The sequence below is a fragment of the Poromitra crassiceps genome (genome assembly GCF_964638095.1).
Source record: "Poromitra crassiceps genome assembly, chromosome: 3".
NCBI classification, from domain to species: Eukaryota; Metazoa; Chordata; class Actinopteri; order Beryciformes; family Melamphaidae; genus Poromitra; species Poromitra crassiceps.
This window is the reverse complement of record NC_139625.1, coordinates 84,312,013-84,339,136: the sequence shown is the minus strand read 5'-3', so window position 1 is coordinate 84,339,136 and position 27,124 is coordinate 84,312,013. Positions and strand designations below refer to the sequence as shown.

The following is a 27,124-nucleotide window of genomic DNA, read 5'->3' as shown; positions in this document are numbered from 1 at the left end:
CCGGCAATTACATCCGTCATTTAAGTTTTCGGATGAGGTTCGATTTTCTGCGTTTTTCCGCATCCATGAAAAGTGTTTTGACAGGTGTTTGACCACCCAGAGCTGCCGTAGTGTTGCTATTCACAATGAAAAAAATGGCGTCTGAGAAGTTAATTAACTTCGTCTCCCGGCCATGGATGTAGCACAAAGCATTCTATGACAAAGCAGGAATACAGAGATTCGGAATTAAAAGACAGAATGTGCCGGGTCATTGCAGACCAGCTTGGAATACGGGACTGTGTGTGTGTGTGTGCGTGTGCGTGTGTGTGTGTGTGTGGGCGCTGTTCTGGATCAATAGGATCACGGTAGTTTTCTGAGTATTGGATAATTAACGCATCGGACTCAGTGTGCAAGGTATCTGTGCGTGACGTTTTTTTTCCCGGATGACGGATTTAAAAAACGCAGCGAACAATTGGGACTCTGTGTGCAAAGACCTTAAGAGGTCATTTAGGGGTCATTTGTGGTATAGGGTAAGAGGTCATTCAGGGGTCATTTGTAATGGGAAGGCTAGGGTCTACTTCCACTAAGCAGAATGAGGGATGTGTGTTGTTAGGTCATATAGGCATCACTTGGGGTTGGGTTTTAGGACCTACTTCCTCTGGGCGGAGGGGCTAGTGGCTGTTTGACCTCGGTGTCACTCAGGGGTACGGGCCCAGTCCCTCTGAAGCTGAAGTTCCCTTTAATAACAACAGGAAGTCATACATGAAGGGCCACGACTCAGCCTAAAGACACACCTAAAGCATCCTTTAAAGGGACAGTTGTGCTTCTTTTCATGTCGTATGAGCTACTTGTGGACAGTCAGTGTACTACAGGCAGCAGAATGCGCCCGGCGCCGTCCCACTTTGGAAAAATGGAGACTGGCTGCGTCAGGGAAGTAGAGCTGTCTGCTGAGTGTGAACAGGTTCATGAGGGAAAATGTATATTAAAATAATAATAATAATAATAATAATAATAATAATAATAATAATAATAAAAAAGAGAAGAGAAGAAGAAAAAAACCATAAAATGCTTCCATACTGCTCACCTGGCGTAATCCAAGTCTCCACAAACGCTTGGATTACGCAGCTGTTTTGAGCTGATTCTTCACTGTAGCAGGCTGTAGCGCTGCACTTGTTCTTCTTGGAGCACCTGGCTACAGTAAAACTTTCAGCTAAAAACAGGGTGTAAATGATGTTGTTTCAAGTCGACTTGGCATCCCAGGGCTTGTGGAGACTTGGATTACGCCAGCTGAGCAGTATGGAGGCATTTTATGTTTTTCTTTCTTTCTGTTGTTTCTTTACGTTTTTGCTTGTGACCCTGTTCACACACAGCAGACAGCTCTACTTGCCCGACACGGCCCGTCTCCATTTCCCCAAATTGGCACCGCGCCGGCTGCATTCTACTGCAGGTAGTACACGGACTGTCGACCCCCACATCAAAAAAATCACAACTATCCCTTTAAAGAGGAACCCAAATCTGGGTGAAGCCTGACATCTAATGGGGGAAAGAAATCACTTTCTATGAAGGTGATGTCTATAATTCATTATGAGCACATTCATAAGACATTTTATAATGCATTTATAATGCTCTATAAAACTCATCATCATGCATGGCAGTGTATAACAAGGTTGGTTGATCAAGTATTAGGGGCTGTCCGATATTTAGGATAAAGGGGGAGGGCATTTCGATTTTGTTTCGAGTACTGGGGAGGGCAAGGTAATTTATTTTGCGATAGGAGTGAAGGGCATGCAAAGTTTTTTTCTTTTCTGTTTTGCATTAGTTTGCATTGGGTTTCACTATGCAGCCTATCCAAATGGTTTCTTCCTATTTGGTTAAACGTCTGTGTGCTGCTGGCTGCCTGCTGGTTGCAGACACTTGCCTGTACCCTGGAGGAGAATAGCCTACCACATGGATTGACCGTGGGTAGCTACTGGGACGTAAATTGGGGCTTGGCCAGCCCCGGCTGGGTCACCTGGGCGAGGGTGTATGATGTTGCGAGACCCGAAACATCCTATGACCCCAGGGTACATCACTGAGGATACGTCCCAGTTATTCATCCATGCGATGTTTTTTCTTTATTATAATCGCGTCAGCTGCTTTCTCATACATATTCGCAGAGGTGTAGCGCTGTTTGTTTTGCCGGAGTGCACCTATGATACGAGCAAGCGTGCAAAGGTTATGTAACCACAGTGGCAGTTTTACATTAGTCAACTAACTGACCACAAGACCAAATTATGACCCGCTGCCCGCACATACAACATTCCTTTCTGTGCATATATAATATAGGCCTTTGAAGAATATTGTTCTCATCATTTTGTGTAGGTTAAATAGAAGGCTTGCAGTCACGTAGCCTAATGGAGGAGCTCTTCTGATTGACATTAAATGGCACTAATATGATCGGTGATAATCAGGTAGAGTAGAGCCGCTACACGTCTCATTAAATCATAATTAGCCTATAACAGGAACCAAATCAATATCTGCCATGCATATGGCTACATTTTCTATGAAAAAAAATCTACAATAACCTACAATTTCAATCCAATGGCTCTCACCAATGGCCGTCGTACCAGATACGATGATTGGGTGATAAAAAGTTAATATTGCTGCTTTATTTCAAACAAACTAAGTTGTGTATGAAATTATAAAAGGGTGAACCTGTGGGTGGGGGAGGGCAGATACTGTATTTTTTTAACAGGTGCAGGGGGAGGGCAGAGAGAAAATAATAAATAATAGATGTTGGGGAGGGCAGTTGATTTTTTAAAATAAAACATCATATTTTACCCCACCCCACCCCACATAAATATCGGACAGTCCCTTATAAGTGGTGGACATAAAGTATTGTAAAAAACATCAATAATACGCTATAGCATGACTCTGTGAGCTTTAAGTAAAGTGACAGCACTATAAGGTTATTAGCAATTGTACGATACTATAACAGTTATGAGGACTTATGAGCAGTACTTGCTGGCTGCAAGTAAAGTGTAAAAACTAAAAAACTAAAGATTCTTCTTTCAAACACTGTTGTCACTTTGGCCTGGAGGTATAAAGCATTATGAATGCTGATCTTATAATACATTATGTCCACTACTTATAATACTTTATAAACCTTGTTATAAGTTGCCATGCATGATTATAAACATTTCTAAAGAGCTTTATAAAGTGTTTATAAATGCATTCTTATGAATGTGCTCATAACGCATTATAGACATGCCCTTCATAGAAAATTGTTACCGAAATGGCCATCCGCTATATAATTTCTGTTGGTGGCAGGTTAAGTCACCACCTGTTGTGCTCTATACGAGGGATCAGGATGTTGGTAAACAAATGGCTTCAACAGACTTCCGGGTGCAACTGCTGTTGGTTTTAAACAGCAGTTCATGGTGAAACCATGGCCTCTTTAAACTCTAACTCCTTCATACTTTAAGCTACTTGTAGACACTCCATTTAAACTTTCAACAAGTGACCATTTTAAGACTCTATCACCTTAATTCAGCTTTATTATATATTTTGTACCATTTGAGAAATTGCAGTTGATGTTTTATGCTTTTTTCAGCCTTTATAATGAGACCCTATGGAGCCAGCCTTGAGTGTGTCTCACTCTAGCAGGCTGTACTTTTTTTACTAAATTCACACATTTTAAAACTAAGACAGTTCACACAACTGTAACACTACATACATATATTATAGACCCTCGAGCTACTTCTGCTCTCACTCACAAAGTCAAAATATAAGTGATGTGATGTATAGTTATGTATAGATATTAATGTTTGTTTGGCACAGCTTTCCAGCTCCATTTCATACTAGTTAATTGCTGCGGTGGCACCCGGAAGTGCTTTTTGGCTGTGGTGATTGGTCCTACTGAAGGTGACATTAGATGTCGGGCTTTCCACAGGTTTGGGTTTGTAGTTAGTTACTCTTTAAAGGGAGAACAAACACAGAGTCGACTTTTCAGGTTGGACTCACATGGACCATGACAGGTAATCAAGAGCAGCCAATAACAATTTGCATTGACTGTACAATAGCAAGCTTTAATGTCTGTCCAACTTGAAAAGTAGTCTCTGTGTAGTCTGGGCCAAATCGTTGTTTTTTAAATAAATATTGGTAAAATTAGATCGACAAGTGAATATATCGGTCTAACCCTACTATATTATTTGTATTTGACAGGGACAATACATAAAGCATTGCTACAATGAAATAAAATGCAACCGATGCAGTGTATATAGGACTTCTAGCGATAGCTAATTTGCAGTCCTTGTCCATAAGCAGGCCAAATAAAGCTAGGGCGAGGACAGCTACATGTAGGGCATGCACAAACTAGACAGGGGCTAAAGCTACATGGGGTCCAGGGCTGGAGGAGAAAAACAGGAATGGCCTGGGGGGGGGGGGGGCAATAGATAGACGAGTTAACACAATAGTGGGTCACTAGGACAAGGCCACAGGGTCAGAGAGGGTCCAGACTGAGGATGGGACAAAGTGTAGACCAGCACAGAGAAAGCTATAGAGAGCCAAAGTGATGCCCTCTTCCAGGTTTGGCATACGAACCAAGGGATTTCATTCATTTTTCCATAGGCATTTCGTAAAATGCTTATAAAATAGTTTTACTTGGTCAAATCAAGTGATTCAGCTAGATTTAGAATCAGGAGAGACCAACTTGAAAAGTCTATGGAAGAATAAATGGCGGATGAAATCCCTTGATTCGTATGCATAACCTGGAAGACGGTGTCACTTTGGCACTATTAGCTAAACCACGCTGGGTAGGAGAGTGGCCACTGGCCAGGCTACATCAGACTGGGTCCAGGGCTGGCAAACCTGGGTTCAAGAATCAGGGCTGGCTGAGGAACACACACACACGCACACACACGCACGCACGCACGCACGCACACACACGTTTCAGACACAGGTACAGTACCTGGCAGAGCAAAGATGAGTTTCCGTGCTCCGTCGACATCTACTGTGGCAAAGGTGGTAGGAAGACTGAGAGACACAAACATTGAGGTCAGCCTTTCCTAGTAGTAGTAGTAGTAATCAATCACATCAGTAAAATGAGTATCCTAGTAACTAAGTACTGTAAGTATCCTAGTAAGTAAATCTTTTATTAATATAGCACTTTTCAAAACCGTAGTTACAAAGTGCTGTACAAGAGAGAAAGAAACAGAATGAGTATAAGCAGTAGTAGGCTAGTAGTAGTAACAGAATGAGCATAAGGAGCAGTATTAGGCTAGTACTAGTAACATAATGAGTATAAGGAGCAGTAGTAAGCTAGTAGTAGTAACAGAATGAGCACAATCTATCATCCTATCTCTCCGTGTGCGATGCATCTTGAGTGCTTTACCCAGTACACTGAGTGTATGCAAGTACCTCATAGGACCCCACTTCAAACAAAACAAACTATCCCTTTAATAAATCTTACCCTGGCTTCATGAAGACTCGTCCAAAGTGGATCTGAGCATGAAGGTCAATATCCAACACCTGCTTCAGGTAGTCCTGATAGACACAGTAGACACAGAGAAACTATGATACATGTAGCTAACGTTAGCTGATTCATGCACTTACACTTTGCAGTGTTCCTTCACATTTTCAATTAAATCATTCCATACTTTTTCAGTACTTGATTTGTTTTGAACATTTTGTCTGCTGTTCAATATGATTTAGGCAGACAGACATCTTGCCCCTGCTAGCTAGGTCATATAGATGAAGATTGTTCTCAGCCACAAATATCAGAATATGTGAGATGATTGGCAGGGTTCTTACACGCTTTACATTTTAAAACTAAGACTGGATGTGATTATGGTGCAGCCCCTATGTTCTTGACTGGAAGTGATTTTGGTGCAGACTCTATGTTCTTGACTAAATGTGATTTTGGTGCAGACTCTATGTCCTTGAATGGATGTGATGTTGGTGCAGACCCTATGTTCTTGACTGGAAGTGATTGTGGTGCAGACTCTATGTTCTTGACTGGATGTGATTGTGGTGCAGACTCTATGTTCTTGACTGGATGTGATTTTGGTGCAGACTCTATGTTCTTGACTGGATGTGATTTTGGTGCAGACTCTATGTCCTTGAATGGATGTGATGTTGGTGCAGACCCTATGTTCTTGACTAAATGTGATTTTGGTGCAGACTCTATGTTCTTGAATGGATGTGATTTTGGTGCAGACTCTATGTTCTTGACTGGATGTGATTTTGGTGCAGACCCTATGTTCTTGACTGGATGTGATTTTGGTGGAGACCCTATGTTCTTGACTAAATGTGATTTTGGTGCAGACGCTATGTTCTTGACTGCATGTGATTTTGGTGGAGACCTTATGTTCTTGACTAAATGTGATTTTGGTGCAGACCCTATGTTCTTGACTGGACTGGATGTGATTTAGGTGCAGACGCTATGTTCTTGACTGGATGTGATTGTGTTGCAGACCCTATGTTCTTGACTGGATGTGATTGTGGTGCAGACCCTATGTTATTGACTGGATGTGATTTTGGTGCAGACCCTATGTTCTTGACTGGACTGGATGTGATGTTGGTGCAGACCCTATGTTCTTGTCTGGATGTGATTTTGGTGCAGACCCTATGTTCTTGACTGGATGTGATGTTGGTGCAGACCCTATGTTCTTGACTGGACTGGATGTGATTTTGGTGCAGACCCTATGTTCTTGACTGGATGTGATTTTGGTGCAGACCCTATGTTCTTGACTGGATGTGATTTTGGTGCAGACCCTATGTTCTTGACTGGATGTGATTTTGGTGCAGACCCTATGTTCTTGACTGGATGTGATTTTGGTGCAGACCCTATGTTCTTGACTGGATGTGATTTTGGTGCAGGCCCTATGTTCTTGACTGGATGTGATTTTGGTGCAGACCCTATGTTCTTGACTGGATGTGATTTTGGTGCAGGCCCTATGTTCTTGACTGGATGTGATTTTGGTGCAGACCCTATGTTCTTGACTGGATGTGATTTTGGTGCAGACCCTATGTTCTTGACTGGATGTGATGTTGGTGCAGACCCTATGTTCTTGACTGGATGTGATGATGGTGCAGGCCCTATGTTCTTGACTGGATGTGATTTTGGTGCAGACCCTATGTTCTTGACTGGATGTGATTTTGGTGCAGGCCCTATGTTCTTGACTGGATGTGATTTTGGTGCAGGCCCTATGTTCTTGACTGGATGTGATTTTGGTGCAGACCCTATGTTCTTGACTGGATGTGATTTTGGTGCAGACCCTATGTTCTTGACTGGATGTGATTTTGGTGCAGACCCTATGTCCTTGACTGGATGTGATGATGGTGCAGACCCTATGTTCTTGTCTGGATGTGATTGTGGTGCAGACCCTATGTTCTTGTCTGGATGTGATTGTGGTGCAGACTCTATGTTCTTGACTGGATGTGATTGTGGTGCAGACCCTATGTTCTTGACTGGATGTGATTTTGGTGCAGACCCTATGTTCTTGTCTGGATGTGATTTTGGTGCAGACCCTATGTTCTTGACTGGATGTGATTGTGGTGCAGACCCTATGTTCTTGACTGGATGTGATTTTGTTGCAGACCCTATGTTCTTGTCTGGATGTGATGTTGGTGCAGACCCTATGTTCTTGACTGGATGTGATTTTGGTGCAGGCCCTATGTTCTTGTCTGGATGTGATTGTGGTGCAGACCCTATGTTCTTGACTGGATGTGATTGTGGTGCAGACCCTATGTTCTTGACTGGATGTGATTATGGTGCAGACCCTATGTTCTTGACTGGATGTGATTTTGGTGCAGGCCCTATGTTCTTGTCTGGATGTGATTTTGGTGCAGACCCTATGTTCTTGACTGGATGTGATTTTGGTGCAGGCCCTATGTTCTTGACTGGATGTGATTGTGGTGCAGACCCTATGTTCTTGACTGGATGTGATTGTGGTGCGGGGTATTTGATAGAACACATGCTGACAGTGGCTGGGTCATCAGAGCATCCCTCTATCTGAACATTATTCTGATCATCAACACGACCTGTGGACTTAAGTGGCTTAAAACAACATCAAAGCTAGAATTATGTGTGTACCGGCCCTGAAACAAAACATTTTCCCCGACTTTTCCAGGCATTTTTTCAAATTCTCAAACTATTCAAGACCTGAAAATGATCTGAAAATTTGTCTTCCAGGGATTCATTATGCTGCATTCACATGGATGAGAATAACTGCAGGAATGACACGAACAAAAACACTGACTCCAAAGTGTCCCTTCACTTGTGGCAAGTTCCGAGTTAAGAAAAGAAAAAACAGAATACCTACACAGGAATTCTCTGGTTGGTTAGCGGTGATAGGTCACACAGCAGGCCAAAGATTACCTTTTCTCCCATGGACACGCCCCCTGAGGTGATGATGACATCGGCACGACTGATTCCCTCATGGAGAGCTGACAGCAGGTCATCAGGGCTGAAAACAATCACAATCATAATAATGCACGTATTATTAATTGCCTAGGCGAAAATTCAGATAATATTCATCTAAAATGTAGTAGTCAATCACTACATTTACATCACTGTAATATTCCTATATTAACCGGATTAAGACAATACCTTGAATAAGACACTGCCATGTTAACAGCATTTTCTGATGACCTTAACCCGAATAAAGTCATAGTCGGAGTAATCGTGCATTCCTTTATAACTGGGGACTGGTAATCTTACGACTTCAAAGGTCATGAGCTGGGCGGTGACGTCATCAAAGCTGGTATTTCTCATTCCAAACTTGTAGGAGCCTCAGCAGCCCCAACCTCAAAAATCCAAGATGGCTGCGCTGCGCAACAACAGTACGTAGTAGTAATCATAGTAATATTGTTTAGCACTTCTGTTTTGTTTGTGTCTCATTAAATCAGCTGTAGACACAGCACTGCCTAACTTCTATCTGTGTGGACATGAGGCTGTAGTGTTTGTATGCGCAAAATGCCTTGTTATCAATTGTTATTGCTAACAATGGCTAGCCTGGCTAGCGACTGGATCTGACCAATGGACAGTGAACTTCCCAGCTCAAGTTTTCTGCAAATGGAACGCTAACAAAACGGATGTGATGTCATTTAGCCTCCACATCCCAGTTATTTTGCGATAAAGGAACGCACGATCAGCAATAAGTGCGTTTTCACACCTGCCTAGTCCGGTTCGGTTCCTGGTTTCGGACCAGACGCAAAAATGATACATTGTTGTGCGTCCTGGTAGCTCACCTGGTAGCACCATTGAGATATATAAATGGAGAGAGCGTCCCTATCTCCTCCCTGTATGGTGTATTTAAGCCAAAATGTAGCATTTGATTAACGTTATGATTTAATTAATTTAGGAACAAATGTTGGTTTAACAGATGAAATCTAACTGAAGCTTTGGCTACGTTGTAACTTGCATTTACTAACTGGGCAGTCCAGTGCTGCCGTCTCTCAATCGGGTCGTTTTTCTAACTAACGTTATCCAGCTGCCTGTCTCTTCTGTATCCTTATACAACAGCTACGAGGAGAGGAGCTTGCAAACATCCCCATAGTCAAAGCACTTCCCAGAGATATCCATATACTGTAACTTCTCTCCTCGTGCTTCACCCCAAATAAAACCTCCAGTGTCTGTTTGCGACAGGCTAACCCGTTAGCTATTAGCTAATCGCGGGTATTGTGTAGACCGTATTTTATACCCGGGAGTTGTAACGTTATAAAACACATTTCCTGGCATACGCAGGCAGCTGGACAACCTGGTAAGTTCTGATGCATGCTTTTCCAAAAACCTTGGATTTTCACTTAAATCAGAAAATGCTCTTTGTGTGGATTTTAGAAAATTCATAGTAGTTTGTCCATATTGGTAGGAAATGCATCTGACATGATGGGAATGCTATGAATAGTTCCTACTTGTCTCCCACGATGCCCAGGTTGATGGTGGGGTAGCCGTGCTCCTGGATGGTGGCCAGCAGAGTGGAGCGGTTTGAATCTCTGATCTTTCCTGGGTGAAGGTCATCCTCTGGATTCAACAGCTACACACACACACACGGATGCACGCACACGCAAACACACAGACGTACACACACACGCACACAGACACACACACGCATGCACACGCACACGCAAACAGAATAATAGAAGAAGAAGAATTCAATTGGCAGCCTAACGCAGCAGCAAACCAAAAGTAGAGCTGTGAGGATTAGTCGATCGACAGGATTGCAGTCGGGTCGGGGAACCGCAAGCGTGATTTAATGGGGGTAAAAATCACTGGTATTATACATACCGTAAATTCCGGACTATAAGCCGCGGCTTTTTTCCCGTTTTTTGGCCCCTGCGGCTTATATAACGGTGCGTCTTATCTATGGATTTTTTCAGAAAAAAAAAAAAAAATACAAATAAAATCTCTCTTTTTTAGCACTCTTTCTAACTATAAATCCACTTCTGTTTTAATTTCCTCTCTTGCCCTCTTTTCACCACACCGCGGACACTGTGTGCACTGTAAAAATAAACAACGGTGGTGTTGTGTTATGTTGTTTTGTTGAAATGTTACGGTAATACGGTAAATGGGAGCTTCCTCAAACAGCCATCCCGACAATCCCCTCTGTGCGTGACCACTTACATATGGTAATTACGGTAAGCAAACGGCCACTCGGCCATCAACTCCCTCCCCCGACTACCAGGAGAAAATCACAAACTTCGGCGAATTCACACAAAGGAAGATCAAGGAATATTCCATCGAACCGGAGCAGATCATAAATATGGATGAAGTGCCTTTGACGTTCGACCTGCCACTCACTCGGACTGTTAACAAGAAGCGCCCTGGAGGATTCTTTCACCAAAAAAAAGCTTTGCTCGTTCTCGACAGCATGAGAACGAGCAGTAGAAGCAACACTCTCACTTACCATGGGGAAGGTACGCAGAAATTCACACGAGGCAGCTTTCAAGTTGAAAGCAGTCAATCTCGCATTAAAAGAGGGAAACAGAGCAGCCGCGCGTAACCTGGGCATCGATGAGTCAATGGTGAGGCGTTGGACGGTGCAGCAGGAGGAACTGTCTCAGCACGGAATATTATAGGAGTGTGAAAACATCCACAATCACCAACGGGTTCCAAAACGCTGGACTGCTGCGGGATGAAGAGAATGACGCCGCCACAGCTGGCGCTGAGGGCCGTCAGAGGCTTCAGAGGCTGTTCGATGCCGACAGTGATGAAGAGGAGTTCGTTGGTTTTGAGTGACAATGAAGGAGAGAGGAGAGTGGTTGACGAAGCCACCCTGAACCTGTTCGTTTCCGACACTGAAGATGAGGACTTTGGTGGTTTCAGTACGCAGGAAGAAGAGGAAGACGAGGATTAGTGACTTGACTTCTCTGGTTACAGGTTTGCTGCACATATAGCCTATTGTTGTGTGATTTTGTCTGGGGATTAGTGACCTGACTTTTGTTTTGTTTTGTTGAAATGTTAATAAATGGGAGCTTCCCCAAACAGCCATCGCTTTCCCGACATTCCTCTCTGTGCACGAACCCTTTCATATGGTAATTAAACATCAAAACACCCGCGGCTTATAGACCGGTGCGGCTTATAGAAGAAAAAAATAGTCAATTTTGGTCCCGCGGCTTATAGACCGGTGCGTCTTATAGTCCGGAATTTACGGTATATATATAGAGTGTTATCGCCCAATGCCCACACAGATTTTAACCTGCATTGTTTTCTCATCAAGGCAATGCTGAGGAAATATTGGCTCATATTTGTGTCCGCAAATGCAGATAGGAGCGTGCATGTTGTGTGTGTTTCAATAATGAATGTGTCCCAAGCCTGCCCAGAATGACGTGCCTGTTGAATGCCGAACAATTAAATATAGGCATATTCACGGCACACTGCAAAGTCGATCGCTTACTGAGAACATTGGAATAAAGATCGACTATAGAGCTATAAAGAGTAGACTACCGTAAATTCCGGACTATAAGGCGCACCGGTATATAAGCCGCAGCAGCAAAATTGACTGTTTTTTACATATATAAGCCGCACCGGACTATAAGCCGCGGGTGTTTTGATGTTTAATTACCATATGTAAGGGTTCGTGCACAGAGAGGAATGTCGGGAAAGAGATGGCTGTTTGGGGAAGCTCCCATTTATTAACATTTCAACAAAATCTGCATTACGGTAGGCTACTATAAGAAGCTCCCATTTATTAACATTTCAACAAAATAAATATAAAAAATAAAACAATAATAATAATAATAAAACAATCCTCAAAAGGATAATGTGCTGTAAACAATAAAACAATCCTCAAAAGGATAATGTGCTGTAAACAATAAAACAATTCTCAAAAGGTTAAGGTAAGGTGCAGTAAACAAATTAACTGGAAAACAATAATATAATAAGGTGCTGTCAACAATCAAACCAGGTACCGTAATCCTTGTCTTCATCTTTTAGGTGAAGGTGCAGCGTCAAAAACAGAGTCAGAGTCAAAGTCAAGTCACTAATCCTCGTCTTCCTCTTCTTCCTCCGTACTGAAACCAGCAAAGTCCTCAACTTCAGTGTCGGAAACGAACAGGTTCAGGGTGGCTTCGTCAACCACTCTCCTCTCTCCTTCGTTGTCACTCTCAAAACCAAGGAACTCCTCTTCGTCACTGTCGGTGTCGGAATCGAACAGCCTCTGAAGGCGCCCAGCTGTGCCGGCGTCATCATCACGCAGCAGTCCAGCCTTTCGGAACCCGTTGGTGATCGTGGATGTTTTCACACTCCTCCACGCTGTCAGGATCCACTGGCAAACTTGAGCGAAAGTTGCTTTTCGCATGCGACCAGTTTTGGTGAATGATTTATCGCCGCTCGTCATCCACGCCTCCCACTGAACGCGTAGTGCCACTTTGAACGCACGATTGACACTGATGTCAAGTGGCTGCAGATGCTTCGTTGTGCCCCCAAGAATCACAGCTGGAATGGAGTTTGTGGTCTTGATGGCTGCTTTCACGGAATCTGTTATATGAGCCCTCATGCTGTCGAGAACGAGCAAAGCTTTTTTTTGGTGAAAGAATCCTCCAGGGCGCTTGACGTAGCACTCAGCCAGCCACTCCTTCATGACACTTTCCATCATCCACCCTTTCTTGTTGACTCTGAGGCATATCCCACTGGGAATTTTCTCTTTCGGCATCGTAATCCGCTTAAAAATCACCATTGGCGGCAGCTTTACTCCAGATGCAGAGCAGGCCAGAACACAAGTGAAATTCGTTCTCTCGTGCCCAGTGGTTCTCAATGTGATCGACGATTCACCTTTCTTGTTAACAGTCCGAGTGAGTGGCAGGTCGAACGTCAAAGGCACTTCATCCATATTTATGATCTGCTCCGGTTCGATGGAATATTCCTTGATCTTCCTTTGTGTGAATTCGCCGAAGTTTGTGATTTTCTCCTGGTAGTCGGGAGGGAGTTGTTGGCACACAGTAGTTCTGGCCCGGACGGACAGTCCCTTTCGTCTCATGAATCGGAAGCACCAAGATGGGCCACCTATGAAATGTTCAATTTTCATTTCGGTGGCGACTGTTTTGGCCTTCAGTCGGATCTGCACCGTGGAAACGCCTCGGCCGTCTGCTCTCTGGGTCAACACCCAATCTTCAAGGGAATCTTCAAGTTCGGGCCATCTGCTTTTATGACCTCTGAGGACTTTTTGGTCTTCTTGCACTGAGACAGTTCCTCCTGCTGCGCCTTCCAACGCCTCACCATTGACTCATTGATGCACAGGGTACGCGCTGCGGCTCTATTTCCCTCTTTTAATGCGAGATAGACAGCTTTCAACTTGAAAGCTGCGTCGTGTGAATTTCTGCGTACCTTCCCCATGGTAAGTGAGAGAGAGTTGCTTCTACTGCTCGTCTTGTTGTGATTCCGGGCTGCTGATGAACTTTGAACCGGTAGGAGTAACCGGTTGATTTCCGCCAATGATGTCAAGTCTTTCATACACAAAGGCAATTCAATGTGCTTTACTAAAAAATAATCGAAAAAACAAGCAGCAAAGCAATGCACATAAAATGTGCTGATGAAGCTGTGTAACCTGTAAAATCCATCGATTTTGGAGGTCACCGAGTGGCCGTTTGCTTACCGTAATTACCATATGTAAGGGGTCACGCACAGAGGGGATTGTCGGGAAAGAGATGGCTGTTTGAGGAAGCTCCCATTTACCGTATTACCGTAACATTTCAACAAAACAACATAACACAACACCACCTTTGTTTATTTTTACAGTGCACACAGTGTCCGCGGTGTGGTGAAAAGAGGGCAAGAGAGGAAATTAAAACAGAAGTGGATTTATACCGTAAATTCCGGACTATAAGCCGCGGCTTTTTTCCCGTTTTTTGGCCCCTGCGGCTTATATAACGGTGCGGCTAATCTATGGATTTTTTCAGAAAAAAAATTCCAAATACAAATAAAATCTCTCTTTTTTAGCACTCTTTCTACCTATAAATCCACTTCTGTTTTAATTTCCTCTGTTGCCCTCTTTTCACCACACCGCGGACACTGTGTGCACTGTCGAAATAAACAAAGGTGTTGTGTTATGTTGTTTTGTTGAAATGTTACGGTAATACGGTAAATGGGAGCTTCCTCAAACAGCCAACAATCCCCTCTGTGCGTGAACCCTTACATATGGTAATTACGGTAAGCAAACGGCCACTCGGTGACCTCCAAAATCGATGGATTTTACAGGTTACACAGCTTCATCAGCACATTTTATGTGCATTGCTTTGCTGCTTGTTTTTTCGATTATTTTTTTGTAAAGCACCTTGAATTGCCTTTGTGTATTAAAGACTTGACATCATTGGCGGAAATCAACCGGTTACTCCTACCGGTTCAAAGTTCATCAGCGCCCGGAATCACAACAAGACGAGCAGTCTCTCTCTCACTTACCATGGGGAAGGTACGCAGAAATTCACACGACGCAGCTTTCAAGCTGAAAGCAGTCGAACTCGCACTAAAAGAGGGAAACAGAGCAGCAGCGCGTACCCTGGGCATCAATGAATCGATGGTGAGACGTTGGAAGAAGCAGCAGGAGGAACTGTCTCAGTGTAAGAAGACAAAAAAGTCCTTCAGAGGCCACAAAAGCAGATGGCCGGAACTTGAAGATTCCCTTGAGGACTGGGTGTTGACCCAGAGAGCAGACGGCCGAGGCGTTTCCACGGTGCAGATCCGACTGAAGGCCAAAACAGTCGCCACCGAGATGAAAATTGAACATTTCAGAGGTGGGCCATCTTGGTGCTTCCGTTTCATGAGACGAAAGGGACTGTCTGTCAGGGCGCGGACGACTGTGTGCCAACAACTCCCTCCCGACTACCAGGAGAAAATCGCAAACTTCGGCGAATACACACAAAGGAAGATCAAGGATTATTCCATCGAACCGGAGCAGATCATAAACATGGATAAAGTGCCTTTGACGTTCGACCTGCCACTCACTCGCACTGTGAACAAGAAAGGTGAATCGTCGATCACATTGAGAACCACTGGGCACGAGAGAACCAATTTCACTTGTGTTCTCGGCTGCACAGCATCTGGAGCAAAGCTGCCGCCAATGGTGATTTTCAAGCGGATTACGATGCCGAAAGAGAAAATGCCCAGTGGGATATGCGTCAGAGTCAACAAGAAAGGGTGGATGATGGAAAGTGTCATGAAGGAGTGGTTGGCTCAGTGCTACGTCAAGCGCCCTGGAGGATTCTTTCACCAAAAGAAAGCGTTGCTCGTTCTGGACAGCATGAGGGCTCATATAACCGATTCGGTGAAAGCAGCCATCAAGACCACAAACAGCATTCCAGCTGTGATTCCTGGGGGCACGACCAAGCATCTCCAGCCACTCGACATCAGTGTGAATCGCGCATTCAAAGTGGCACTGCGCATTGAGTGGGAGACGTGGATGACGAGCGGCGACAAGTCATTCACAAAAACAGGGCGCATGCGGAAAGCAACTTTCGCACAAGTTTGCCAGTGGGTCCTGACAGCGTGGAGGAGTGTTAAGACATCCACGATCACCAACGGGTTCCGAAAGGCTGGACTGCTGCGTGATGAAGAGGAGGACGCCGCCACAGCTGAGGGCCTTCAGAGGCTGTTCGATTCCGACAGTGACGAAGAGGAGTTCGTTGGTTTTGAGAGCGACAACGAAGGAGAGAGGAGAGTGGTTGACGAAGCCACCCTGAACCTGTTCGTTTCCGACACTGAAGTTGAGGACTTTGCTGTTTCAGTACGGAGGAAGAAGAGGAAGACGAGGATTAGACTTGACTTTGACTCTGTTTACAGCCGTTTGCTGCACCTTCACCTAAAAGATGAAGACAAGGATTACGGTACCTGGTTTCATTGTTGGCAGCACCTTATCCTTTTGAGGATTGTTATATTATTGTTTTCCAGTTATTTACTGCACCTTACCTTAACCTTTTGAGAATTGTTTTATTGTTTACAGCACTTTATCCTTTTGAGGATTGTTTTATTGTTTACAGCACATTATCCTTTTGAGGATTGTTTTATTATTATTATTATTGTTTTATTTTTTATAGCTACGGTATTTATTTTGTTGAAATGTTAATAAATGGGAGCTTCTTATAGCCTATAGCCTACCGTAATGCTTGTTTTGTTGAAATGTTAATAAATGGGAGCTTCCCCAAACAGCCATCTCTTTCCCGACATTCCTCTCTGTGCACGAACCCTTTCATATGGTAATTAAACATCAAAACACCCGCGGCTTATAGACCGATGCGGCTTATAGAAGAAAAAAATAGTCAATTTTGGTGCTGCGGCTTATAGACCGGTGCGTCTTATAGTCCGGAATTTACGGTAGTTAGAAAGAGTGCTAAAAAATAGAGATTTTATTTGTATTTTTTTTTTTTTTTTTCTGAAAAAATCCATAGATAAGCCGCACCGTTATATAAGCCGCAGGGCCAAAAAACGGGGAAAAAGCCGCGGCTTATAGTCCGGAATTTACGGTACTAGAGAAATAAATGCATTCTAAATATTTATTTAGCAACCAATTATTATTAAAAATAAATTGCGGTTTGATTGGCTCTGCTCTGCTTTGTGCGCTATGGCAAAAACCAATATCACGGCAGCCCTAAGATTCATAGATAATGAAAATAATCGTTCGAGCTTTCAGACCTTTTTCCAGGGTTCGACATTAAGGCTTGTCTGCTTGACCAGGATAAGTGGAAGGGAAATGTACTTGCCCCACAGGACAAGTTAAAAGTCCAGTGTTTCTCACACAGACTTTACTTGGGTGAGCCACCCAGGTATATTAACACATTGAGTGCCACAGCGCTTCAGTAAAATTGTCTGGAGCCTGTGCCAGATTCACTTCCATTCAGTTGAAAACAGCTATAGAATTTTTTCTATTATGGCTATATTAACGGGGCTGGACTTTAATGAAACATTGAACACTCCTGCTTCTTCCAAAGAAGAAATTTTGTTTCTAGACAGTTCCATTATGAAATTACAGCCTCTCAAAAAAGTGCACTTTCAAGGGTTTTCTGTCGTTTTTTTTTACTTTCCAAGATATAGTCCCTTTTATGAATACCTTTTGCACTCTAATTTCGAGCACATTCACTGACTCTGGCTGGTGTTTTCTGATGTGGTGGCGTGTGGTGTGGTTTCTGTGCAGCCACACACCCCTCTCCCCCCCCCCCCCCCCCCCCCCCCCCCCTCTCCACCTCTGAGCTGCGGGCTCCTCCCACACGCACAGAGTTTGCTTTCTCGACTCCGTTTTTGCCCCGGACAGATCCCAGCGCCCATCAAGGAAATGATGCGCGCTGGCAAACGCGACTGAACGAAAAGGCTTGGCCCGTTCGGCTTCGGATGCTGGCTTTCTAGGAAATCGTGTGGAGATAGATAGAAGCATAAGAGCTCAGTTGTGAGCGCGGATGCAGCCGAGCCCACTCTCGCTGTAGACAGAGCAATATATACGGCTCTGGCAGAAAGCATGCATCGGTTTCCACTTTCATCACGGCTTTCTCCGCTGTCTCCTGTACAAAGTAAAGGATCTGAGGTGGGTGGAGCAGCTCCTGTGACGATGTTTAAGGTGGCGCCGTGTGATCCCTTGAAGGGATTCATGCTCACTGGCTAGGTACGACCTTAAACAGCAGAATTATGGAATAATATGAATTATGATTTTAGGACGTCCACAGACGTCCTTGGCACTCCTCGTTACTTTTTTTTAGGACGTCCACAGACGTCCTTGGCACTCAATGTGTTAAGCGCCACCCAAGTATATTTGGGGATTCATTTTAGCATTTTTTATTCAGCTTTGCGAAACATGACGCCAAATTTGTCAGAACTGAGTGAATTGTGAAAAGTCTCCTTGAGAATTTAATTTACATTTTAAATGACTGATGACGAGGAAAATAAATTCTTCAACAGTAGTTTCCTACTGTCGAACAGTGACTTTTGTGCCTGATCAAGTGAAAGGTAAATTTACTTTACCTTTATATACCTTTTTATCCGGCCAAGTAGTAGTAATAATAGTAATAATAGTAATAGTAGTAATAGTAGTAATAATAATAATACAATGTATTGATGTGTGTGTGTGTGTGTGTGTGTGTGTGTGTGTGTGTGTGTGTGTGTGTGTGTACCTCGTTGCCAGTGGACATGACAGCCACCACAGGGAACTTGTGCACGCTGACCTCGGTCACTCCTACAGTAGCCAGCAAGCCGATCTCTGAGGGGCCCATGTGGGTCCCCTTGGACAACACACACTCTCCTCTCCTGATGTCATGGCCTATTGGCCTGTGTGCACACACACAAACATAACAGACTGTAACACACACTCTCCTCTCCTGATGTAACGGCCTACAGTATTGGCCTACACACACACACACACACACAAACATAACACACTGTAACACATACTCCCCTCTCCTGATGTCATGGCCTAGTGGCCTGTGTGCACACACACACACACACACACACACACACACACACACACAAACATAACAGACTGTAACACACATTCCCCTCTCCTGATGTCATGGCCTATTGGCCTACACACACACACAAACATAACACATTGTAACACACATTCCCCTCTCCTGATGTCATGGCCTATTGGCCTACACACACAAACATAACGGACTGTAACACACACTCTGCTCTCCATATGTCATGGCCTATTGGCCTACACACACACACACACACACACACACACACACACACACACACACACACACACACACACACACACACAAACATAACACATTGTAACACACACTCCCCTCTCCTGATGTCATGGCCTATTGGCCTACACACACACAAACATAACAGACTGTAACACACACTCTGCTCTCCTGATGTCATGGCCTATTGGCCTACACACACACACACACACACACACACACACACACACATAACACACAATGTAACACACACTCCCCCTCTCCTGATGTCATGGCCTATTGGCCTACACACACACACACACACACACACACACACACACACACACACACACACAAACATAACACACAATGTAACACACACTCCCCTCTCCTGATGTCATGGCCTATTGGCCTACACACACACACACACACACACACACACACACACACACACACACACACACAATGTAACACACACTCCCCCTCTCCTGATGTCATGGCCTATTGGCCTACACACACACACACACAAACATAACACACAATGTAACACACACTCCCCCTCTCCTGATGTCATGGCCTAGTGACCTGTGTGCACATACAAACATTACACACTGTAACACACACTCCCCTCTCCTGAGGCCTATACCACGAAGCAAGATTAGTGGCTTAGCGAGGTAACTTCAGGTTTAACCCTGGGTTTGCCATGCTACGATGCTAGTTCACTTCTTACCGAGATTTCCACGGCAACTTATGCTGCATGGCTAACCTGGTTAAGTTCAGAGGATAAGATCAAAACCCATGAAAGACCCACCTTCTGACCAATCAGCTCTCTGGAAACAGCGAGTCACCATTCATGTAGGATCCCCATATGAAAAATACATTGCATTCAAATAAAAATCACAAAATAAAAAAACATTAACAGCTTCTGTTGAATTAATCAAAGACTTAAGCCTTGCACTTGTTGTGCATAATTAAATTAAGCCTACTTACCACTTTGGAATATCTTTTTATATTTATTCATTTTAATTTGTTCCCAAGTTATTTGACCCCGCCGATTGCAGCTGAACGGTGCGTGGAGAAATATCACTAAATCACCAGCGTAAAAAGCATATACATAAATAACATGGACGTAGCTATCCCATTAAACTTCTTCTACCTGGCGGAGTTCAAACGTTGGCCGTCACCATGTTGATTTTTCGTCAGCAGAGTGGGGGGAATGGGTTGAGTCCTTCCGCACCTCACGTGAGATGGGAGTTTCCCAGAGCCGCATCTCCGCCTGCTATTGGTCCATGATTGGCAAGCTGCGTGATCACTGGACAGGCGATCTGTCAATCACCCCCTTTTATATCATCTATTTTACTGCAAACGGGTGAGTTATATAAAAATGTACCCCCCTACAGTTGTTATGAAAAAAGTGAAATTAGCGATATAGACCAAAACCGTGTTTTGCCCCTAACTGGAAAGATGTTTAATCCTGTTATAAAGACGGGCATGTTAACATGGGAAGATCTGCCTACTGCCCCCTCCCCCAAGTGGCCATTTGAGTAATTACTTTGAGGAATGTGACTTTCAAGTTAAATAAAGTGCTATTTCTACACTGTGGTTGTTGTTGGTCTCACCTGATGTCCTGTCCGGGCCGAGCCTGCACCAAGATCCTCACCTCCAACTCCTCTGTGCCCTGAAACATTCCAGATGGTCAGAACAAGTTGGTGCAAGTTGACTGAATATAATTCCAGTGTGCAATAACTGCAATTTGACACGTACTGTACATTCTACTTTGTTATACTTTATTCTACTCTATTCTACTTACTCTACTTTATTTTGGTTTACTCTATTGCATTTTACTTTATTGTATTGACTGTTTACGTTTAGGGATATAGGGCCCTATCGTTGCATCGGCATAGAAACTGCGTTTAGGGCCTGGCGCAGCCCAGATTAGTGGTGTGGACCAGCGCACTCGATATCTTGGTGTCGGCGCTACACGCGGCCTCAAGCATTATAACCACGCCTTTTAAGCGTAAAATTATGCACCGTCTGCTCATTGGAGAAGTGCAATAAACAAATCAGTAGTAGTAATACACTCCGTTTATTTATTTTGTAGCGACAGATGGCCTTACACGCCACACTCACGTGGACTCTTCTTTTTTGAGAGAGGCAAGGTAACGTGCATCCAGCACTATGAAGCATCAAACTCCAGTAGGTGGCGGTAATGCTTTCTGAATGTTTCTGAAAGGCTAGTAAAAATACAAATAATCGCACCCTTTTGCGGTTATGTAATCGCACGTGCCGACATCGCAATTCGATTAATCGTGCAGCACTATTTTCGACTTTCAATAATAAAAGTCGATCTTGACAATAAAAATAATTATTTGAAAATTCTAAATTCATTGCCCATCCCCACTAGGTAGCATCCTAGGTAGTGTACTTACATCTTCAGACTCCCTCAGTAGCTCAGTATCTTCTACTTGGACCACGGCGTCGGCTCCACAGGGGATGGGAGCCCCGGTGGTCACCCTCATCACCTGGCCTGGCATCACGGTATGGCTGGGCTGCACACACGAACGCAAGTGCACACACCCACGCAAGTGCGCGCACACACACACACACACACACACACACACACACACACACACACACACACACTATTTTTTCACAACTGCCACAACAAACAATTTCCATAACGCTGCCCTATTGCTTCCATTCTCGATGCTCATAGTACCAAGCATATATCGTAGTTAGTATTAACACTGTTCATACCAACATGATTAAATTAGACTAGTAGCAGGAGTGGCATTACTAATAATGGTAATAGGTACTAGACATGTAACGGTATGACCAAAATTATCACGGTTATCATATTATTATGGTATTCGTAAAAAAAATGCTGAAAATGTTCAAAAAGTACTGGGAGATAATTTTACAATGTTTTATATTGAAAACTCCAACCCAAAAAGGATTGATACACTCACTGAAATCATTTCTCCAAGGCTGCACGTTTGCATCTGGGAGACGGTTGCCAACTTTGGTTGATGATGGACAGTATTTACCATGTTTTTCAAAGCACTGTAATCACGGTAATCACGGTATCACGGTTTTAATGATAATGAAAATTTGAAGCGGTACGGTTATCGTAAGGAATTTTATCACGGTTATCATTAAACCGGTTATCGTTACATCCCTAATAGGTACTAGTAGTAGTACAATCTAGGAATCCATCTGTAAAAAATCGAACCGCTTAAGCTCGTTTCAAAACCTAAATAACCAAAACAGGAACTCAATTCGTCCAGCCACGCCCCTTTATGCTAATTTTACCAACCGCTCATGCTATTATTAAGAGCTATTATGCAGATTTTCTTGGACCACGCTGACAGATTTTCATGCAGAATGAAAATCCGCCTTGAGAGATTACTAGTAGTGGCAGTAGTAGTATTAGTAGTAGTGGAGGTATTATCAATAAGAAAGTGAATGCTGTATGTACCTTACTGCAGCCAGCGTGTTCACCCTGTCTCTCTCTGCTGTCCGTCACTATTATGTCACTATCATATAATAAGGATATGAGCCGCTGCGTGGCAGAAAATAAGCTACTAACAGGATGTAGTGCACGCTTTGCAGGTGCCCCTACGGCCTCTGTTCCAGGCCGTTGCTCGGTGCGTTCTAGATTTATACTGAATTGTTTTCAGAAACTTCTGTTGAGGGTGAGTTTTAAAACATAAATACAGCTGGAAATAAGATCCAGGTGTAAAAAACAAACAGAATTCTCCTTTAAAAGTAGTGTGAGGGTAATGGAGCTGACCTGTTGTCCAGCCTGTGATTCTCCCATGATGAAGCGATCTCCTGGGCCATCAGCAGCTACAGGGTCAGAAGGATGTTCATCAGGTTCATCAAGTAAATCAGACTTCTACTGTTTTCAAGAGGTAAGGGATAGCTTAGGCCCTGTTTAGACCATAACGCTTTCTGGATAAAAGGCAAACCTTTGTTGCATTTTGGCCTTCAGTTTACATGATTATAGGGGCCTCAAAATGCAACCCCCTGAAAACGGGTTCCACAATGGAATCTTTTTAAAACACCACTCTTAGCGTCGCTGTGTAAACTGGCAATAGGCAATTCTTGTGAAAACTGTCACAACACGGCCGCATTTCGCGTATGGAATACAACAGGATTTACCTGAATGAAAGCAAAGGGCATTCATCAATCAATAATATAGCCTTCATGACACAAGTGAATTAACAAACTATCATGAAATCAGAGTCTGATAACTAGCCAGCCAAACGAGGTGCTAAAAATACATAATGTGCGATAAGTGCAAGGGCAAAGTTCACGCATATTAAATAATTACCAGACATTAAAGTTACAGCAAAATACAGACCCCTCAAGCTCACGGGCAGATGCATTGATTTTAACAAGCGCTGAAAGGAAAATTGTTCTTTTTATAGGGCTTTACTGGGTTTTTATTCTTTAATGCAACCAAATAGTCCAACAATCTGTAACAGTGCATCACCATTACTGTGATCAGCCCACTGTTTCGTTTGCTTGTCCTACACCGTGCTGTAGAAGGAAGTGTTTGTACACAGGCGTAGGCGGCCGTTTGGAAAGCCACCTAGTGGCCTGGCATGTATATTACAGCAGTTTCTCTCATGTAACGTTTCCATGTTGTTCTATACTCTCAGATAATATCTGATATTCTCACCTCGTACAGCGTAGCCATCTTTGACGGAGGCGGGGAAGGGAGGGAGGTTGTCTTTGGCGTAGATGTCCTGAGCGAGCACTCGACCCATACCGTCTAGACACAGACCAGTCCAACCAGTTAACACTCCAACCGTACAGTACCATCACACAGATACAGCAGAGACAGTGATCATGCTGGTGTTTGTGTGTCTTTGTATGCGTGTAGAAGTAGGGCTGGGCGGTAAAACAAAACAGCAATATATATATTGGCGACAGACCATCAATCCTATAATAAGAATGCAACGTGTTTGTGTGGGAGTGAGCAAATTGTGTCTGGCCAAAGCTGTGCCACTTGATGTGCGATTGCGCTGAATCTTTCAGGAAGTGTAAAGAGCACCCCCTGCAGGTGACCCAACGGAGACAGATTTTTAAATGAGGTAATAGACCCTTCTCACGGGGGCCATTTTGTGTCGAGAAGCCAGGGTAAACACAGGTGCAAGCAAAACACTAATGAGGGTTTCCAACTTCCATGATTGGGATTTGGAAACCCTCATTAGTGTTTTGCTTGCACCTGTGTTTACCCTGGCTTCTCGACACAAAATGGCCCCCGTGAGAAGGGTCTATTAGGGCCGATTAATAGAGAGCCGCAGGAATGAGTCCGGAAAACATCGATGCTAAAACTCCGGGTTCTTCACTGTTTTCGTCTATGGGATTTTTGAATGGGTTTTTGGCGCGATGCTTCTAATAAGGTCTGTGGTTAACGCAAGCTTATTCAAACGCGAACCAGTGTTCAGCAGGATAATCTTCACACATGAGGACCACTTTTATGAGTTTTTAAGCTTTTACGTGCCGTTAAAAGGGCGGCTAGCTAGCAAACGGCTAAATGAGACTAGACTGTTGAGTTGACGGGGATATTATACGTCAATAACATCATCACTTCAAAGGACGAACAGGGAAATTCTCTTTCCCTCACCTGGTTCAGCCCGGGGTAATCAGTGCACAGCAGCGCACACATCAACAACACTCCAGGTTGAGTGGTGACGTGAGGTGGAAGCCTATGCGACACTGTGTGTAGTTCTGGATTAGCTTAGCACGAGCTTTTTACTTCTAGGGCTCGCATTTACACTTCAAAACTCATGAAAGTGGTCCTCATGTGTGAAGATTATCCCGCTGAACACTGGTTCGCGTTTGATTAAGCTTGAGTTGCCCAGAGACCTTATTTGAAGCATCGCGCCAAAAACCCATTCAAAAATCCCATAGGCAGAAACAGTGAAGAACCATGAAGTCCGGGACTTCCGCGTTCCGACTACAAAAATACGTCATCCCTGCGGCTCTCTATGGGGGAACTTGCGATGCTGCGCAATGGCTGCACAGCCTCCACACAGACCAGCCCATCGCTGCACGGGTATACCACTAGTACAATAAGAAAACAGTTCAATACATATGGATATGTCCCTTGACATATCCTGCCAACCCCTGGCAGCACGTTAAAAAGTCACCGGTTTGAGAGGCCACCTGTCCTGAAGGGGTGCACACACACTACTGAAGGGGTGCACACACACTACTGAAGGGGTGCACACACACAGCTAAATACTGAAGGGGTACACACACACACACTCGCACTCACACGCACACACACACACACACACACACACACACCCACACACACACTCACACTCGCACTCACACGCACACAGAGTTAAAGAGTCACCTCTGTAGTTGATGACTTCAGTCTCCAGGATAGGCGTCATCTCCAGGACAGTGATGAAGGCTTTGTCCATCGACGTCAGCGGGAAAGGAGACATGCGATGACGACGAGCCACTTTACTGATGTCCACTGCACTATGGCCTGCAAACACACGCGCATGCACACACACACACACACACACACACACACACACACACACACACGAACGAGCGAGAGAGGGGAGAGTGAGGGAAGGAGATAGAGAGAGAGAGAGATGCAAGTTATTGTGAGGCTGGCACACACACACACACACACACACACACACACACACACACACACGTACACACACACACACACGTACACACACACACACGTACACACACACACCAGACTTACTGGCTCTCAGAATGTTCTCATTACTGCCACATCGTGACTGAACCTGTGGAGAGAGAGAGATATTCTGTTTGGTTGTTGTTTGATACAAATCTATGTAAAATGCTTGATATTAAATACCATTAGGGGTTCACAAAAAAAATCTGCGGTTCGGTTCAGCACATTTTCGATACTCTGCAAAAAAGTAGAAATGCCAGAAAAATGTCCTTCATTTCAAAATGTTCAATTAATTTTTTTATTCATTTTACTTATTATTTTAACTACCGTAATTTCCGCACTATAAGGCGCACCTGAGTATAAGCCGCAGCAGCAAAATTGCCTGTTTGTTACATATATAAGCCGCACCGGACTATAAGCCGCGGGTGTTTTGATGTTTAATTACCATATGTAAGGGTTCGTGCACAGAGGGGATTGTCGGGAAAGAGATGGCTGTTTGGGGAAGCTCCCATTTATTAACATTTCAACAAAACAAGTTGCATATTTGCATAACGTATTCAAGTGTTACCATTTAGTGCAATAGTAGCTACAGAACATGTACTGTGCTGTGTAAATTTAGGGGTCCTTGGCATGAAAAAGGTTGAAAACCACAGATCTACATTATAGCCTACAGTAGTACCATAACAAAAAACAAAGCTTACAGCGCTTGACGAGGCAATATCAATGGCTAAATTAAATGTGTTTTTTTTAAAGTGCAAAATAAAGTGCCTGTAACACGACAGTAAGCGCGTAAGCCTAAAGTTGCAGTAACACGGCTGCTTAAAATATACGGTAATCAGCCTACCAGAAAAGTCATTAATCCTCGTCTTCATCTTTTAGGCTAAGGTGCAGTACACGGCTGTAACCAGAAAAGTCAAGTCATTAATCCTCATCTTCGTCTTCTTCCTGCGTACTAAAACCACCAAAGTCCTCATCTTCAGTGTCGGAAACGAACAGGCTCAGGGTGGCTTCGTCAGCCACTCTCCTCTCTCCTTCGTTGTCGCTCTCAAAACCAACGAACTCCTCTTCGTCACTGTCGGAATCGAACAGCCTCTGAAGGCCCTCAGCTGTGGCGGCGTCCTCCTCTTCATCACGCAGCAGTCCAGCCTTTCGGAACGCGTTGGTGATCGTGGATGTTTTGACACTCCTCCCCGCTGTCAGGATCCACTGGCAAACTTGAGCCTTCAGTCGGATCTGAACGGTGGACACACCTCGGCCGTCTGCTCTCTGTGTCAACACCCTGATGCCAAGGTTACGTGCTGCTGCTCGATTTCCTTCTTTCCTTCTTCTTCTCGCCGCCATCGTCGTAACACAGCCAGTTCTCCATCTTTTGAAGCA

General features: G+C 44.1%; 1 protein-coding gene across 1 annotated transcript in view; it reads right to left on the bottom strand.

The window, feature by feature from the left end:
• The window catches only part of gphna (gephyrin a), a 66,548-nt gene that overhangs the window by 13,356 nt on the left and 26,068 nt on the right, over nucleotides 1–27,124 (bottom strand). Inside the window, exons 11-21 of the mRNA XM_083634007.1 lie at nucleotides 25,814–25,856; nucleotides 25,442–25,579; nucleotides 23,753–23,845; nucleotides 22,859–22,914; nucleotides 21,495–21,614; nucleotides 20,685–20,743; nucleotides 18,547–18,700; nucleotides 9,874–9,995; nucleotides 8,339–8,426; nucleotides 5,429–5,502; nucleotides 4,928–4,992 (exon numbers count right to left, since the gene is read on the bottom strand). Coding sequence (XP_083490133.1) covers nucleotides 4,928–4,992; nucleotides 5,429–5,502; nucleotides 8,339–8,426; nucleotides 9,874–9,995; nucleotides 18,547–18,700; nucleotides 20,685–20,743; nucleotides 21,495–21,614; nucleotides 22,859–22,914; nucleotides 23,753–23,845; nucleotides 25,442–25,579; nucleotides 25,814–25,856 — 1,012 coding nt within the window. The remainder of the gene's footprint in view (nucleotides 1–4,927; nucleotides 4,993–5,428; nucleotides 5,503–8,338; nucleotides 8,427–9,873; nucleotides 9,996–18,546; nucleotides 18,701–20,684; nucleotides 20,744–21,494; nucleotides 21,615–22,858; nucleotides 22,915–23,752; nucleotides 23,846–25,441; nucleotides 25,580–25,813; nucleotides 25,857–27,124) is intronic.